Genomic DNA, 19812 nt, shown 5'->3' with positions numbered 1-19812 from the left:
TTTTGAGTTTCACCTTTGCTTCCAAGCTAGCTTTTGCATCACTGACCTTCTGTGACCCTGGCAAGCAGGGCTGCTGCTCAGGGACCAATGCCTGACCCATCCCAGCAGTCAGTGCACCAGGCACCAGGTTCCTAGGCATTTAGAGGCTTGAGGGTAGAGGAAAACTAGGTACTCTCCACCTCCCTAGGGACCCCCTGCTGTGCGTCATGTATTATAGACCCCACGCTATAATACATGTATCCCAATCTTTTGATTCTTCTAGCTTCTTGATTAATTTACTTGCCCTTTCAAAATGTCCTCTAATCCGTTACAGCCTTCCTGGAATTGCTGTCTGGCTTCTGGACATGTTATATCAGCTGTCCCATAAACAACGGGACTATTATATTAAAACCATGAATTAGACCCAAGCATCCTATTTCTCCCCAAGCCTATTAACTTGATGTTCCACAGGTTGAATCTCATTTAATTTGCCATTTACCAGATAACCTTTCCAGGTATCTCTCTCAAGTCCTTCCTGCTGTTCTGGGTATCTCTTAATATCTGTATGTTGAAGAAAATCATCTGAATGAAGGGGAAAATTAATTGTTTTTTCCATCAGGAGATGAACACACAGTGCAACTGATTCAAGACTGGACACTATCCTTAGGAGGATGCCATCCTGAGCAGCATGAGAACGACCACACTGGGGAAAAGCAATGAATATTTGTCTTGGAAATGACAAGACTCAGCAATCAAAGGGGTCAGCTAAGGAGACTTTCTATCCTTTGACATTTTTTGCCATTAGTTATATGGTAAATGGCATCTGTCTTTGTGCACAGAACTATCACCAAATGTACCCAGACTCGACAGATTAGACTATGGGTGGTTTTCTGAACTGGAAAAAAAAAAAAAAAGAACTATCAATCAAGATCAGATTTTTCTGTCTTCTAACCACTTGCCAAAAAAAAAAAAGAAAGAAAGAAAAAAGATTCTAATGGGGTGGGGGAGCAGGTATATTTATATGTCACAAAAAAGAGTAATTTCAACAAAAGAAAAAAATTCACTTCATAACCTCTTAGTCTTATTCTGCATAAGAATATGTTAAATAATACAGATAACACCAGTGAGCCATAAAAAATACCTGAGACAAATTTAAATGACCACCATAATAAAGAATTTGATCTTTTCCTTTTATATTCTCCCTAGGCTTATGTCAGTAAACTAGAATAAACATGTTATTAAAAGAGAATCAATAGGAGGCTTTAAAATATACAGTACCACAAAAGGTCAAGCCCTGGTATTGATTTTAATATAACATTTTTTGTGCAGCTTCCCAAAGGGTTCTTTTCTAATATTGTTCTTCATTTTTCTCTCACTTTGTTCCCTGACTGGCGAATTTGTTGTTCTTGTCTGCAAAAAGCTGTCTAAGGCTGAGTTTGCTGAGCATGTGTCATTGCTATGACAAGCTGCTGGAAAAGAAAAAAAAAATCAGCAAAAAAGAAAAACACTTAAAGGTAGTGAGTGGGAGGACAAATACACGAGACAGAGCACAAGACAACTTTCAACACACAAAATGCCCAGGCACAGGATGAAACTCAGAACACTTTGTCATCAAGGGTCATTATGGGCTTCTACCTTCCCTAGTGCCTCAGCTGGTGGCCGTGCACTCATTTCCAGGGGCCAAGGAGGCCCAGGAGATCAGAAGAAGGGAAGAGATGATCTCAGGCTTCAACAAAAACTCTCACCCAACCAGGTAAAGAATGCAGGGATTCTAGATCCAAATCCATGTTACTCCATCCTCCAACTGACCTTAAAACCCCATGTGTTCAAGGGACTAGAGGAAGATCTTCAACCAGGTCCATGGGGATGGGTCAGAGGTCTATGCCCACAGACACAGGGCACTTTCTGACTGTCCCAATTGCCAACGCTCAAAAACTTATATGAAACAGGTTCAGGTTCAGTTTCCCAACTGAACAAAATATATGAAATATAGTATATGTTTTGCACGGAGTTACAAATCTTGAATATGTTTTTAGCCAAAAATAAAAATAGTCCAAAGCTTAGAGTATATATATTCTCATACTGTCAGTTTTTACTTTTAGACAGTGCTCACTAAAAATGAAGCAAAATAAGCAATTATCTCAGGACAGGAAGGGAGAAGTAGAACATTTTTGCCTAAATCACCTGAAACAAACAAACAAAAAATCTTATGACAACAACAATTACCATTTAGTGATCACCTACTGTGTCCACGCAGTTCCCATAAGAAAACCTAAAAACAATGAAGCCTACTAGAAGGGAAGACACAATCACATTTGCCTAGGGTTAGGTATGTAACCTGTGTAAGCTGCCTTCTTATTATAAAGTATCCCACAGAAAGCATAGCTACCATATCCATTTGCTCCCCAGATCATTGGGAAGGGTATTACCCATCCTTGGATCCTGGGAGGGAAGGAGAGGGAAGTCTCTTCTGGGCTATCTAACCCCCACTAAGTCGGGCCTCAGCAGAGGGCTCAAGGATGGTCCAAGCTAAAGCACATACCTGTATCCGCACAGCACCTGGGACACAGGAGGTGATCACTAATGGTAACTTTTGTTGTCATAAGATAACTCTCCTACCTCTTTTTCATTTTGTACAAATTATATCTCGTTTTAATCCATTTAGCTGCAACAGTAAAATACTATTAGAATTTAGTAGTCCATTCTTTTTTGGCACTTCTCAGTTGATGGAGTTTTGCTCTCACACACCCAGTGTAGGAGAGAAACAAGAAACAGATAAAGTGTTGCAGAGATACAAAAGCAGAAAAAGGACAGCTCGAGTGAGAGGAGAGAAAAATGGAGAATTGTATAGTTATTTTCCACAAAGTGACCAGGTCAAGCCTCTCTGTGGGGTTGAGAGGAACTGTGAAGAGCAAGAGGGAGCCAACCATGCAAAATAGGGGGAGAAAGTAGACTAGATAAAGAGCTATTGGAACCAGCAGGTGTAGTGGCCAGTGTGGTCCAAGTGCTCAATGACAGGGTGAGGGGGGGTCTAAGTGTGTGAATGCAGGAAAGCAGACAGAGGACAAAAGTCAAGAGAAAGGGCTTGTACATTATGTTAAGTATAATTAAAAAGCAGCTGGAGGTTTTAAGCAAGGAAACCAGCAAGAGTCAAAATACATTTCTAAAGCCTGCTAACACTGCTTTGTGGAAAATGGAATCTAAGACAAGAGTGGCTCCCTGCAGGTGACCCTGTAATAGTACAAGTGAGAAGGACAATGGCTTAGATCAGGGTCTCTCAACCTCATCACTAGCAATATTTTGGATGGAAAGATTCTTTGTTGAAAGAGGCTGTCCTGTGCCCTGGGGCACATTTAGCAGCACTGCCTGCCTCTAATCTGATAGATGCTGGTGGTATCCAGGATGTTCTAGACATAGCAAAGGAGCAAAATCTCCCACAGCTGAGAACCACAGACTAAGACTAAAGTAGGAATGGAAAGGGACTTGTATTTTAAATATAGACATTGAAGCCCAATTAATTGGAAGGAACAGGGAAAGTAGAGACACAAAGGTAGACGTAACTCAGTGGAAGAGCACTAGCCTAGCATGTGTGAGGCACTGGGTTTGATCCTCAGCACCACATAAAAATAAATAAAATAACGGTCCATCAACAACTAAAAAAATATTTTTAAAAAAAAAGTAATAAGTACCCAAGTTTCTGATGCTACCTTCACCTTTTTGTTAAACTAACATATTTACATTTTCAATAGTTTGAGGAAAGTTAACAGAAACTCACTTGGAAAATAGTTTGGACTTCTTTTCTTTAATTCTATAAAAACTGAATTGCACAGTTGACAGATATATTCATAAAGAAATGCACAATTTCCAACAAATTACAGCAAAATCTACAGAAATATTAATCTTCACCCACTGTTTGACAGTATTTTGACAGTTTTATTTCAATATATAGTCTTGTGGATTAAAAAAAAACAAAAACACCAAAGAAGTCCTTTCATTTGTGAATTTCTTTTTAAACTAAATTTCTTATTTATTGAGCTCCATAATCAAGGCCTAGCTGACTGTGCTAAAAACCTCCAAAATGTAAACCTTCACTAAACTGCTTCAAAGGAGACTCAGATGGAGCATTCAGACATATAATAAGAAACGTCGCTGTTAGAACAGAAACGGCTTAGCTTCTGAGACACAGTCTGACATGGCCTTAGAGGCCAGGCAGCCTGGGTTCACCCCAGCGCCTGCCCTTCCTGGCAGGGTGACCGGAAGCAAGGGAACTTCTCTGTGTTTCAGCTGCTTCATCCACAAAGTGAGGAGACCAGCAGGTCAGAACCTGCCTTATAGGAGTGCAGCAGGAATGAAATGATCAATATGTGCTAAGTGCTTGGACAAAGGAAGTGCTCAAAACCTGGGAGCTGTGAATGATACATAGGATCACACATTATCACATATTTCCATTAATAGCATTACTTTTCCTAGGAAAAGCCTTCTTAAATGGTGTTGATTATCCAATCTAAAGTCTACTTGAGATCTGAATGTACTGAGGGGAAGAAAGCTGGTTATACAACATTATTCCATCCTGCTTTGCTTTCAAAACTATATATAACATGCTAAGAATACATTTCCCCTAGGACACGAATGTGTGAGTGATTTTATGGAGAGAAGAACAAAGGAGAGTGGGTGGGTAAAGAGGTACATATTTCTTTGGTCTGTCTTCCTCAAACCACTGTTATCCATGTTTTTAGGAGTTTGAGGATTGACCTTTTTTAGTCAAACATACCTGGTTTCCTGGAATTAAGAGTTGCTGAAACTCTGTTGGATAATCGTTTTTTAATAAATAGACATTTCTCACATTAAATCAGTGGTGTCAGTGACCATTTTTTTTTGTACTGTTTTGATATGATTTGGTTTGATCCATCAATCCCACCATGAAGCAGAACACACTGTGATTTATGGGTTTTTGAAAGATTTTTGTTTTAACATAATCAGCACTCACAAAACAGAATAATTCTACAAGATCCTCTGAGAAGCCATGATGAAACCTAAATTTAACTCATGAGTTGAAACATTTATGTGACTAACTACCATTTTTATAATTCATACTTGACACTAAAAACATCTGAATGGGGCAAATTGAAAACCTTCCAAATAAAATGATTGAAGCCCGGAGGAGCTTAGCTAGTTTATATGTAAGGAAGCAACTGTGAGTAGTATACAACTTATAAATTGCTCCAATGCTCATGAACATATTTCACTGGAGGAACTCAATATTCTAGTTTCAAAGGCAAATTGTCCCAGAAACTAAGTTTTTTTATACACAAAATTTTAGTTGTAGAGGGACACACAGTATCTTTGTTTATTAATTTATTTATTTGGTGCTGAGGATCGAACCAGTGCCTCACACATGCTAGGCAAGCGCTCTGCCTCTGAGCCACCACCCCAGCCTCAGGTAATTTTTTAATAGATCATAAAAACATATAAGCATGGAGACTAAAGGTGATGACTTGACTATCATACAAAAGGCAAATAAATTAGTTATAACAAACACTATAAGCCAAAAACCCAATACATCAAGCAATACAACCAATACAAAACAATGGAGTAAGTCAGTCTTCTGGTTAAAAAAAAAAAGAGAAAAAAGAAGTCTAAGAAAGACTATAAATGGAGAAGTGCAAAATTATTTCCACTCCACAACCATTTATCAAAGTAAATGTTGTACTCTTTACTGCTTCCTGACTCCTGAAGGGAGGTCGACAAACTCCTCCACTGTGGAAAGTACTCAGGCTGCTCCACTGAACTCAGCAGATTGCCAGTGGACACAAGTGTACCTCACTGACCAGAAGAAGATACTCATCTCTAAAGTTCCCAGTGCAGGGAACCATCTGCTTCCACATATTCTCCACTACACTATTAAGAAATTGTCCCAATCTCAAGCTAACAAGAACTGAACTAACAAGAATTCAATTGCCACATTCACTAAAGCTGTACACATAAACAAGGTTTGAAAAGGAAGTTATACTTTATACTTTAAAACTTAAACTTTAAACACAGATTCTCAAAGAGTTTGGTCCTAGGATAAAGGAAGTTTTAAGAATGTCACAGAGAGTGGCTGTCCAAGTCTAATACCCAATAGCATAAAACAGAGACCATTTTTAAGAGACCTTTTATTTACTACTGGTTTAGAAGAAAAAGATCCAAATAAATGCTTATTACTCTTTTCCATATAGTAAATGGAAAACTTTAAAGAAGACATTCGCTGTACACAGAAGTAAGGACCACAGGATGTTTAAGTGCAAGAACTGTACAAGACATGGGGTCACATCTCTGAACAATAACTTACTAGATATGGCCCCGGGAAAATGACTTGCCCTGTGTCCTCCTTTATAAAGCGGAGATAATGGAAATACCTACCCATAAGGGTGCTAGGAGGATGGGTTTAAACATAAAAAAATGCTTAAAACACTGTCAGCACATGAAATTAGAAGAAAACAATATCTATTTTTGTTATTTTTCTTATATTCATTGGGCATATGTTCTCTACTCTAAAATGGTTTTCATAGCAGATATATGGTAATATATGATTCCACTGTGTATATTCAATGTGTATGCCATCTATAAACTGTGAGGAAATTTTTAACAAAAACAAAATATATCTGCTTCTAGATAAGAATGAGATGCAAGAGAATATGGATTCACTCACTAAAATGTTTAACAGAAATAAGTTACTCTTCTTTTAACAGTCTTCTCCAACCAGGAAAAGAAGGCAAAAGAGGGTTAATACTTAAACAGGAAAATATTCCAGTGTTCAAAAATTATAACTCTAAGATAAAATTAACATTTGATTTGCAACTATGTTGCCTCTACTTTTCAACTCAAAGCCCAAGTGGCAAAGCTATTAAAGTTAACAGAGAAGAAAGGGGGAATACTATATTTCTCCAGCATTTCCAGAGTGAACCCCATAAAAGGGCCTCACATGTTTTATACTCTTCCTATCACAGCATTACCAGCAGGACCAGCAGATGGCCACCAGAAGGCCCAGGACTGAGATCAGCCATGCCCGGTCCAGCCTATATGGACTACTGCCCATAAATAGACTTTCAGACTTTAGGAAATGAACATCAGGCCACTGCCCCCTCAACTTCTAAAATGAAAAAGAATTAAGTCTACCCAACAAATGCAATTTGGATTAGAGTACCAGTCCTCTTCCATGAAATGCCCAAATCTGAGACCAAATGATCCTGTTTCAAGGTTTCTTGAAGGAAGCTTCAAACACCTCCAAGACCAGCAAAAAACTTAAACTTTAAACATAGATTCTCAAAGAAAATAGGGCAAAAGTGCTGACAGAACTCTAGGTCCGCAGTCTTGGCTATAATTAGCAGGTTCTTAGAGCAATGTTATTTGGGGTTCCATGTTGGATTTCCTTTGAATCAATGTTTACATAATGACAAGAGACAACAGGATTCTATGACCTCAGACTAAATGAGACCATGGGGCAATCCATATCTGATCTGGTTCTGTCTACCTCGGTCACCAACAATACACATTAATGGAATATGTAAGGAGTAATAAACAATTTATGAAATCCATTACAACTCCCTCTCTTGACCAAAAAAAGAAAACTTAAATTGTTCCAGGTAATGAAGAAACTTCAACAAGAACTATTACAACGATAGAACACTGAGAAATCAATTCCTAAAGACTTCAAATGCAAAAACCAACTTGGGCACAAATTGCTTCAAACACTATGCTTCATGAAAGAAAACACTATAATTACTGTCAAAAGAAACATTTGAACAAGAAGTGGTTGAACATCACTGTTGTTATTATACCTAGTAAAAAAGTTACAGATTTCTATGGCATGCTTGATTGACTTTGGTTTTCCAAGTTGGAAATTCTTGCCATGTAAAAATAGCTTCTCAAATAGGATTCAGAGCAGGATTCTACAACAGCAGAGCATCAATAGGAAAGAAATTGGATTTGGAAAAAGAACTAAAAAGATATGAATAAAACACAGACTTAGATAATCCAACCTTCTATAATTGTTGGTTATAGAAAAGCAGTTGTCTCTATTAAAAATAGAGAAATGCCACTTGAAGAAAAAAGATGAAAGTAGCAGATGGCACAGGATTCCAAAACCTTGTACATAAACAGCACTTCCAATCATCTTCCAGTGAAAAATACTGAGTGGCTGGGATGTCATCTTCCTATTACATTCAGAATGACTAAGTCTTTAACTACTTGAAAGTAGAATGAAATTTTTAAAAGCTTGGGTACCACACAACAGCAATGCGGAAAGCATGGCAAAGAAAAACAGAGAATCAAATGGAGTTAAAAAGAAATAGAAATAAATAAAACAGTGGGCTATCATACACCAGAGGGATTTCTTAAGGGTAACCTACAGAAGAATTTTTGGAGTTAATACCAAGAAATGTTGCCCACTGCCTACATGAAGACAGACACTGGAAGGACAAACGTCCTCATCACAGCAGGGTGGTGCAGGCCACACTCGGACACTGGGTGTGCATCAATGAAGAGTTACAACTCAAATTTGTGTTATTCACTTCCTTGCAAGTATCTTTAAATTAGAAGTAAAATTTATTTATGTGTTCGTATCAGTAGTGACTGCTTTTTTTATTATTTTAATTCCTTTAAAGCCTGTAATAAAATATCCATTACATCATGTAAAACTACATTACACATTCACATGAAAAATGTATTTCCAAAAGAAGTCATGAGATGAAATTTTTAAAAAATTAAAAATATCTTTCATATCTATCTCCTAATGGAGTCTATTGGATTCTTATTATCAGTTTCTGCCCTTAATCTGTTGCCATATGATCCATAATCAGTAGTGATTGATTTCTTAAGGTCTTTTCAAAACTATGCTTTTACAATGAGCCTTGATATTTATTAGTTATCAAAGATACTTGTTCCCTTCAAGTTGTATTTTCCTTAAATTATTATATATCCAGAAAGTACATGTAGGTTAAAGTTATGTAATTTTTATAACAACTGTATGATTTGTGTCTATGACAGGAAAACAGTGTTCAACACCAAATTAAGACAAAGATAAGATTTATAAGACAGGTATCTATAATCTTTGGTTAGTGCCTAATTTTAAAGGCATGATTTAATTTTTTTCTGCTCTTATTTTAATATAATGTAGAACATAGACTACACTTCTACAATATAAAATTGTGTGCATTAGTCTATTTTTCATTACTAAAACAAAACACCTAAGGTAGGCTAACTTTATAAAGAAAAAGGTTTATTTAGCTCATAGTTCAGGAGATTCAAGGGCACAGCACCAGCATTAACTCAGCTCTGGTAAAGATCTTCAGCAGATGGCATCACAGCAAGAGTATGTATGAGAGAGAGAGAGAGAGAGAGAGAGACATCACATCGCCAGACAGGAAGGCAGAGAATGACGCAGGCATCTGTCTCACTCTTGTGACAACTTGCTCTAGCAAAAACTCAGGGGTCCCACAACAGCTACTGTAAGAGCAGTGCCCCCAGGACTTCCCACGAGACTCCAGCTTTGGAAGGTTCCATTACCTTCAACATTACCACAATGGAAACCAAGTCTCTAACACATGAACCCTTTGGGAACAAACCACATCCAAACCATAGCATCGCACTTACTAGAAAAAAAAAGTCTGAGGTCAAGATTTTCCAGTCCTAGTGATTCATTCAGTAGAACAGCTATTTTTCAAAGGTCATGAGGAGGCACATTTTTCTTGCTGTCAGAGACTGACTTTTGGAGGCAAGATAAAGGGGAAGAGTACACCATATTTTGAAAGTCTATACTCATTAAAGTGTAGCATAGTAGTATGTCCTTACTATTTTGACCTCTCTGTAAAAGCACCATGCAAAAAAAAATGTGCTTTCTCACCTTAAATATTTTAAACATGACACTGACTCACAAAGCCCTCCTTGTCACTGGCAAACTCTGTCCTCATCGCCATCTTAGCCTTATCCTCCAAGGGCTGAAAATATCTAATATTGAAATCAAGATAAATTATTAAGCAGAATGGATTTAAGCTAAAGGTACAATCCCTAAGAATTGCAGCATTATTATGAGAAACTAAAAAGTATGAATACATTTTAAGTCCTTATTTGATGACATCCATACTGCTATCAATGGAAAACTAAATGGGCCGTGCTGTTCTCTGAACCAGATAGCTGATAAAATTTATGACTGATTTATTAAACCACTTAATAAGCTCAATTATTTTAAGACTCACAAATCTAATGTAATTTTCCAAATAATTAAAAGTGAAGGAAAATCTCAACTGATATCCATTTAAAAATAGCAAGCAAATAATCCTGGCTGATGGACAGCCAGTTACAACATCAAGCAACTATTTCCTTTCTTCTCGTTTCTCGAAGAAAGGTCACTAAAACTGAAATACTTTCTTATGCCTTTATAGTTAAACAGGTGAAATTCAAAGGTCAAAGGTCATGAGTAGGCACATTTTTCTTGCTGTCAGAGACTGACTTTTGGGCGCAAGACAAAGGGGAAGAGTACATCACATTTTGAAAGTCTACACTCAAAGTGTAGCATAGTATGCCCTTGCTATTTTGACCTGCTGAAGGTCCAACACTATGGTCAGCTATAATGCAAACACACAATATAGACTAACACGGCAAACCAAATGGCTGGCATGTATGCAGAGCAATTATTCTGTCCATTAGATATTCCAATAAGTATTATGGTTTGGATATGAAGTGTTCCCCAAAGATACATGTGTTGATAGCTCAACCCAATGCACCAATATTCAGAGCTGGGGCTTGGGAAAGTGATCGAATCGTGAGGGTTCTGACCACATCAGTGGATATATCCACTGACAGATGAATGGGAGGTGGTCAGGTCTTTGGAAGGTGGGACCTGCTTGAAGAAAGTGGGTCCTTGCAGACATGCCTTTGGGGACTATATTGTGTCCTCTACCCCCCCCTTCCTGGCTGCCATGACATAAACAGCTTTCCTCTGCCACACCCTCTGCCATGATGTTTCTGCCTCAATACAGGTCTAAAAGCAATGGAGCCAGGGGGCCAAGAATGAAGCCTCTGAAACTGTGAGCCAAAATAAATCTTTCCTTCCTTATATTCCTCAGGTATTTCTCACAGTGATAAAAAGCTGACTAACACAATAAGCAAAACTATGATTCCAAAATTAAACTTAACAATTTTAGTGGGTGGACCCATATATATATGGGCAATTTGGTCGGCATGATTTTGTTACATAAGCAAATCACTTAAGATTTCCATAAGTAAGAATAAACCTACAATACAATGAAGGAGAACACAACAGACATATGGTCTTAGTTCTCATAATTAGCTGTGCTGTCACTGTGGTTCTAGTAAGAAACTCTGGGGTAAGTCTGACTATGCCACATCCATATTAGACTTTAAGCGAGTTGTGCCTAAAAAGAGTTGGGACAAATTTTAGGCCATAATTAAAATATCTTTGCTTTAAGTGATTCTGAACAGAACCTAAATGTGCATGTGCGTGGTGCTACCTGTCAGAGATGCTAAAAGGGCTTCTGTACCAGGTGGAAGATGAGGCAAGAAAGGCTCTCAAGAAGTCCTCCTAATCTGAAGGGCTGTGGCCTGGCACTTCTACAGATTATATTTCGCCAATTCTAGATTGCTATCTTTTGCACGTTTTCACACGCTTGAAAGCAACTCACGATTGTTGTCTGCCAGGCGGCAGCCCTGACACAGTTGTCAGAGCTTGCATGTAAGCATCAAAATTTGCAGAACTGGTGTCAGCAGCTTGGAAAAATCCCAGGAACAACAGTGGAGCAATCTCATTTAAGCAATATGGTGTCGCCAAGGTTTTAATGGCACAGAATATGATATTGTGTGGAAAAATAAGAACATCGACACCCCGAGTCCAAAAGTGATTCAGAGGAATGAAACCCAATGTGAACAAGGTCTGAAGAATAATTGAAGCTTGGGTTTCCTGCTATTGCCACAACTGACATTTTAAGCCAGATCATTCTTTTTTGTTGTACAGGGAGGGATCAGGGAGCCTGTCCTGTGAATTATAGGATGGTTAACAGCATCCCAGGCTTCCATCCACTAGATGCCAATAACGTTTGACAAATATGACAGTCAAAAATGCCTCCAAATATTGTCAAAATGTCCCCTGGAGACCAAAATCTACCCCAGTTGAGAATCACCACCTTCGCCAATTTATTTTGCTTGCTCTTTCCTTTTCATGAATACACAAATGGACATATGTTTTTAAAAATCCAAAATAAGTCTTAACGAGATGTTTCAAAAAAGAAACTCTAGGAGACAAACTATTGCGTTATAATTTGCAGCAATTTTTTTCTTAGTGGTACATCTTAAAATCGATAGCATCTTCAGTTCAATGAAATTCAGCCACCCACCTCCATTCCCCTTTGTTACGGAGCCCTCCTCCTGGTCTCCTTTGGAGGAATTACTTCCCACTGTGTAGTTTTAGTAGTATCCAACTCTTCCCTAGCTAATGGTTCTCTGGTCTTCCTTTTGATTCTTTAGAACTGTCCAATATGCCTCTAAAAATTCCCTTGCTCCATAAGTTAACCAGAGTTAAGTTGCAGTCTTTCCATCAAAGAAATCTAACTGGAACAAGGTCCTTATTTAAGCTATCCTGATAGAAGACATTTCAGGATATCTCCCTGCCACAAAGCTCACCAGCCTGTTAAAACTGTACTGCTTCTCACACTCACCACCTGGGAGAGTGAGTAGGGATGTACATGCAACAAGGTTGTAAAACTAAAACCGTGTGTGATGCGTTATGTCAATTCCTTGTGTTCATCTCTAGTTTTAAATGAAATTAAAGTGTTCCATGATTAAAAGTCCTTTTCAAACAGGTTTATCTGAGACTGGCATGGGTATGTGCCTATGTTTAGATCTTACATGCTGGAGAACACAGTCGACAGTTCTCTGTGCATTTGAGGTGAAAAGACAAAATGTGGGCATATATACGTGACAGCACTACAGCACGAGAACCATCTTCTAAAACTGCTTACAAGGCTTTATTCAAATTTAAGCAACAGACACAATAATGTATAAATGCTCTGTCACTCCAAAAAGTTGCATTTAAAAGACTGAACAGAAAACTTTCTTAATGCTTTTTCTAAAGTTTCTTCTTTGGTAGGGAAAAAATAAAAAGAAAGCTATTGATTCTTCTAAGAACTATCTTATAGATGAACACATGCTTTTTGTCAAGATTTGACAGCTGGAAGTTTTCATGAAGGAAGCTTCAAACAAAACATTTTAAAAAAATAAGAAGAAATAATATAAAGGCTGTACCACCCTCTGTTCTCCTTAAAGGTGACAGAAAATAAATTCTTTATCAATAGTCATTTGTCCAGGTTGCAGGTAGGCTGCCAGCCCCATTCCACAGGAGATATGAAATTGGCTCTCACGGGCACCTTTTATTCATCTCATCTGCCCTTTCCCTTTCATGGACCTAGGCAGAGTGAACAGGAGTTGAATAGTGAGGGAGGGAAAAACACATACACATCACAGTGAGGGTTATTGTAACAAAAAGCCTACAGCATATGGGGAGTGGGGGGGACAAAACAAAAAAACAACAGAACAACAACAAAAAAAAAAACACCATCCTATGTGTTGTAGAATTAAGCAGTGTAACCCCGAGACTAACCAAAAAAAAATCCTTATTAAAATAAAATTCAATTAAAAATACTAAAAATTCAAAGACAAGAAATGCTATCAGAACTTATTGATTTTCTTTGCTTCTTAATGAAAGTGATTTAAATTTTTTTAATATTTAAACTTCACTATCTAATTATATACTCCATCAAACTAACCCAATTAAATAATTACAAAGTGCTACATGGGAATCTACTGAAATATACACAGACACTTTTGGCAGTGCTAATTACATCTTGATTTTTTAAACCTTAAGCCATAAGCTTTTTCTACTTTCTGACAAAATGGTGGTCTTAATCTACAACTCATTCTGTTCCATATGTTTGTGCAAATTGTGGGCATGCTTAGCCGTTTGTCAAGAGAGAAAACATATTAGAGAACGTTTTTCAAACCCCTCATCATGGGGATGAAAGATTTCAGGCCCAAAGAGGTTATATTAAATGTTGAAGGTCCTATAGCCTGTGAGAACGACAATCCAATTCAAAGATTCTTTACATTAATTCTCACAAACAAAATAGTTGCATAGTTCAAAACAAAACAAATGCATACCCAGCATCAACTCAGAGGCAGGCATGTGTTTGGTGCTCACAGAAGAAATACATTCACAAGACCACATAATGCTCCGTGCTATATGCAAATGTCAGAAATAGCACAGATGGGAAGTACTTGACTCTATTTGGATTAAAATGTACTCACACATTTTTATGAATAAGTATATCCTTTAAGTCTTTAAAAAGTAGTACTTTTTGCCAAATAAGAAGAAAGAAAAATAATCTGTTATGTTTTGCACGCTGCTTTTTTTCAGTTTGTAGCTCTTCCCTGTCTTTTTGATTCAGCACATAAGGATCTACTTGACTGACTAGTATTCCGCTGTAAGCACGAACCATAGCTCATCGTCCAGCCCCACAGGATGGTATTTGCATTGCTTCAAATTTTCTACTATTACAAAAATACGTTAATGAGCATTCTCTTTTTAATTTTTTTAAATTTTTTTGTTTTAATTAGTTCTACATGACAGTAGAATGCATTTATATACTTGGATATATCATACATAGATATAATTTCTCATTTTTCTGAGTATACATGTTGCAGAATCATATTGATCATGTAGTCACATGTATACAAACAGTAATAATGTCTGTTTCATTCTACTATCTTTCCTCTCCTCACATCCCCTCCAGTCCCTTCCTTCTACCTAATCTAAGCTAACTCTATTCTTCCCTAGTGTCCCCCACCTTATTATGAATTAGCATCCGCATATTAGAGAAAACATTCCCTCTTTGGTTTTGTGGGATTAGCTTATTTCGTTTAGCATAATATTCTCCAATTCCAACCATTTACTTGCAAATGCCATAATTTCACTCTTGTTTAAATCTGAGTAATATTCCATTGAGCACATATATACTACATTTTCTTTATTCATTCATCTATTGAGGGACACCTAGGTTGGTTCCATGGTCTAGCTATTGTGAATTGAGCTGCTATAAATATTGATGTGGCTTCGTCGCTATAGTATGCTGATTTTAAGTCCTTTCGGTATAAACCAAGGAGTAGGATAACTGGGTCAAATAGTGGTTCCATTCCAAGTTTTCTGAGGAATCTGCCTACTGCTTTCCATATTGACTGCACCAATTTGCAATCCCACCAGCAATGTATAAATGTACCTTTTCCCCCACATCCTTGTCAATATTTATTGTTCCCTGTATTCTTGATGATTGCCATTCTGACAGGAATGAGATGAAATCTTACAGTAGTTTTGATTTGCATTTCTCTAATTGCTAGAGATGTTGAACACTTTTTCATATATTTGTTGATCAAATTATTTCGTCTTCTGTGAAGTGTCTGTTCAGTTCCTTAGCCCATTTATTGATTGGGTTATTTGGTTTTTTGGTATGAAGTTTTTTGAGTTCTTTCCATATCCTAGAGATTAATGCTTTATTGGAGGTGCATGAGGTAAAGATTTTCTCCCAATTTGTAAGCTCTCTCCTCACTTTATTGTTTCCTTTGCTGAGAAGAAGCTTTTTAATTTGAATCCATCCCATTTGTTGATTTTGGGTTTTACTTCTTGTACTTTAGGAGTCTTATGAAGGAAGTCAGATCCTAGGCCATCGTGGTGAAGATTTGGGCCTATTTTTTTTCTTAGGCACAGGGTCTCTGTTCTAGTGCCAAAGTCTTTGATCCACTTTGAGTTGATTTTTGTGCAGGATGAGAAATAGAGATTTAATTTCATTTTGCTATATATGGATTTCCAGTTTTGCCAGCACCATTTGTTGAATAGGCTATCTTTTCTCCAGTGAATGTTTTTGTCAACTTTTCTAGTATGACATAACCATATTTATGTAGGTTTCTCTCTGTGTCCTCTATTCTGTACCATTGGTCTACAAGTCTATTTTGATGCCAATACCATGCCGTTTTTATTACTATAGAATTCTTTTTAGTTACTATTCATAATACCATTAATAATTCAACTATAAGATAGAAGCATGTAATAGAAAAAAAATCTAGAGTAATAAAATGAATAAAATGTGAGAGTTCATCACCACAGGAAGGAATTATAGAAAATTTTGATTTCCAACATTACAAATTATATAACATCTTAATTTTTTTTAAAGAGAGAGAGAGAGAGAGAGAGAATTTTTAATATTTATTTATTTTTTAGTTTTTGGCGGACACAACATCTTTGTTTGTATGTGGTGCTGAGGATCGAACCCGGGCCGCACGCATGCCAGGCGAGTGCGCTACCACTTGAGCCACATCCCCAGCCCAACATCTTAATTTTTTAAGTGAGCCTATTACTAATTGGTGCTCTTTGTTAATGGGGTATTATGTATGAAGTACGCTATTCATCATTAGCTACAATATTATTTACTTGAATATATAATAGCAGGATAGCAGGCATTTAATTTTCAAATCTTTAAATACATTCATTAATAGATTTAGAAACTCCTGGGGAATCCTCAAAAACTATTCTCATATATTGAGAAAACAAGGTTCACTGTTCATGTAACTAAGAACTATCAAGAGATACAATGATAATTTATAATTAAGTTTGGAAAGAGGTAACATAGGACTAATAAGCACAATCCAAAACCAAAAGTAGCCAAATTCAAACATGCAGCACATTCTCACGTACAGTCATAAGCTAATGATGTGTCTTCTTACAATCATTTTTCTCTAAAAATGTATGATACAGACAGCCAGTCCACCAGCATCTCTCTGCAGTAACATGAAACTCACCGCTTCTGGCTTTCAGACTCCTTCTTGGCTTGCTCCAACGCCAGCTCCTCAGCGACCCTTCTTTTTAGTTCTTCATCAGAAACTAGAATCGACAAAGAGCAGGAGATAAAATAAGTGACTTCCTAAAAACAAAGGAAAGAAAACCCTCAGGAACACCAAGATGAGAAGGATCTAAATGCACAAGTTCTGCCAGGTGGTCGGTATCTCCTTGAAATTTCCCAAGCACTACACTTCAAGAGTAATTTAACAAGAGTCTCCTGGTGACCCAGAAATTTCCACACCTGCCAAAAGGCATGATAAACTCAAGAGCTGCTTACTGCCCACTGGGGACTGATCCACTAGGTACACATTTTTTAAAATGATGTCCTACCACTAAAGTCTAACAATTGTGTGTTAATGGAGGCCAAGCTGTAATGGACTTCAGAGAAGAAATCTTCTCACTTCAATAACTAAATTTATTTAAGAAAGTCATTTACTACAGTGAGGAGATCATTGTATTTACATTCTTTTTTCATGACTTATAAAAAAAGACATTTGTGATTTATGAAAATTTGGAAACAGGGCTGGGGTTGTGGCTCAGTGGCAGAGCGCTTACCTCGCACATGTGAGGCACTGGGTTCGAGTCTCAGCACCACGTAAAAATAAAGAAAGAAAATAAAGATATTATGCCTATGTATAACTAAAAAAATATTTTTTAAAAATTTGGAAATCATGTTTTCTGGAATACATGTCATTCGAATTCAAGAGCGAACAACTGAAGGGAGACACAGAACCCTGCTGAGGACACAGCTGGAGCTTCCTAAATACCTGGTGACTTGATTTGAAACATCTGGCCTTTGCAATTAGAAGACTATGTTTGATATGTGATATGTTTTGTAAAGATTCTTACAACTATGATGGTAAATAAAATGGACAAGTTTTACATATTTCCTCATGAGCCTTGAGAAATATGCAAATAGTATCTCTTCTTCATTAGAAACTTGCAGCCTAAAATATGAGCAAAAGAGTACCAGAACCATTTAGGAGAATCTAGGAATACACACAAAAACCAAGCATTATTTCAAATGGTTGGACCTATTAGATGGAAAACGAGACAGTACTGTCTCTTCTCTCTGGATACATTAGTTGATGAACTAGACATTCTATGTGCCTTTCCTCAGAGCATATGCAAAAACTTAATAGGATATGTGCAATCCTTAAATACTTGGCTAACCTTGAATAGTAGCAAAAATATATATGAATGCAATAAGGATGTTTTCTCTCAGTGGTGGACTATCACAAAACAACAAAACATAGTGTTGCTGGAACACCATCAAGATGATGAAAATAAAGAGGGTCAGGATGGTGCACGCCTGTAATGCCAACAGCTCAGGAAGCTGAGATAGGAGATGGCAAGTTCGAGGCCAGCCTCAGCAACTTATCGAGGCCCTAATCAACGTACTGAGGCCCTGTCTCAAAGTAACAAATAAAAAGGGCTGAGGATATGACTCAGTTAAGTGCCCCTGGGTTCAAGCCCTCAGACAAAAGAAGAAGAATAAAAGGATAATGGTGAAAGCAGAACCCACAGAACAGTGTCTTCTGACAAGAGAACGGTTCTAGAGTATACACAGTACAATATATAAAGAATTCTTACCCCTGAACAATAAAAAGACACCCCAATTAAAAATGGGCAAAGGACATAAACAGGCATTTCCCAAAAGAAGAGATGTAAGAATGGCCAATGAGCACATAAAAGCTGCTCAATAGCATTTCTCACCAGGCATATCAAAACCTCAGTGACATCTCTTTAAAAACCTTGGATAAAATTAAACCCTTCCTAGGGCTGGGGTTGTGGTTCAGTGGCAGAGTGCTGGCCTACATGTGCGAGGCTCTGAGTTCGATCCCCAGCACCACATACAAATAAATAAATAATATAAAGGTATTGTGTCCATCTACAACTAAAAAAAGTATATTTAAATTTTTTTTTAAATTTAAAACCTTTCTGAGACACATACACACACACACACACACACACACGACATACCATTTCAAAACTTCTATCATCAAAATGATACACAATAACAATTTTCAGTGAGGATGGATAAACTAGAACCCTCATCCATAGCTGGCGGGAGTATAAAATGGCACAGCTGCTGGGAAACAGTTTGACATTTCTAAAACTGCAAAATGGAATAACCTTAGAACCCGTGATTCCACATTCAGGTAAAGTAAATATTCAAGAGAATTGAAACCACATGTCTACACAACAACTTGTTCAGGAATATTGATAACAGTATTATTCACGAATCCCCAAAGTGGAGACAATCAAATGCCCGTCAGCTAATGAATGGATACGGGAAGGTGCTCTCACAGTATGATATTAATAGGCCATAAAAAGAAAATGAAGTACTAATACATGCTACGACATGGATAAACCTTAAAAACATTATGCTAACTAAAAGAAATTAGGCACATAAGGTTAAATACGTGGTGAGCATTTAGTTTGCCAAAATCCAAACAGAAGAATCTTAAGGTTTCTACTTTGAAATGGTCACACAAAAACTAGAGAAACAATTGGACAGAAACTTCTGTTAGTATTCAGGAAAATCTTAAGTTTTTCCACAATTAAATGTTTTAAAACAATACAAATAATTGCTGAGAAATTGCCAGCATGATAGCTTGCCAAAGAATCTAAACAGTTTGGTTTTCTACCAGCCAGACTTTGGGTAAATATATTCAACTCCCTGACTTTTGGGTACTCACCCAAGGTTAGGTGTACCTGTGGGCTACAAAGTTCTAGACTATGCACTCTGCAAGGTGATGACTGCCACATTTCCATCTACCTCTCAGAAATGAGCAAAACAATGTGATGCTAACTTTTCAAGTTGTACGCAGACAGTAACTCCATAAGAAGAAAATACTGAAATAAATATTAACCTAATTAGTCCTACCAGATCA

The 19812-nt window shown here is 37.3% G+C and overlaps 1 protein-coding gene across 3 annotated transcripts in view; it reads right to left on the bottom strand.

The window, feature by feature from the left end:
* Positions 1 to 19812, bottom strand: part of Chchd3 (coiled-coil-helix-coiled-coil-helix domain containing 3) — a 266329-nt gene that overhangs the window by 191638 nt on the left and 54879 nt on the right. For all 3 annotated transcript variants that reach the window (XM_058582831.1, XM_058582830.1, XM_046455090.2), the window contains exon 3: positions 16876 to 16957. In XM_058582831.1, the coding sequence (XP_058438814.1) occupies positions 16876 to 16957 (82 nt within the window). The remainder of the gene's footprint in view (positions 1 to 16875; positions 16958 to 19812) is intronic.

Source organism: Marmota monax, unplaced genomic scaffold, assembly GCF_021218885.2.
Source record: "Marmota monax isolate L192 unplaced genomic scaffold, Marmota_monax_Labrador192_F-V1.1 WCK01_AAM20220418_F8-fsc00131, whole genome shotgun sequence".
NCBI classification, from domain to species: Eukaryota; Metazoa; Chordata; class Mammalia; order Rodentia; family Sciuridae; genus Marmota; species Marmota monax.
The sequence above is the reverse complement of the archived record's forward strand: the minus strand, read 5'-3'. Positions and strand labels throughout refer to the sequence as shown.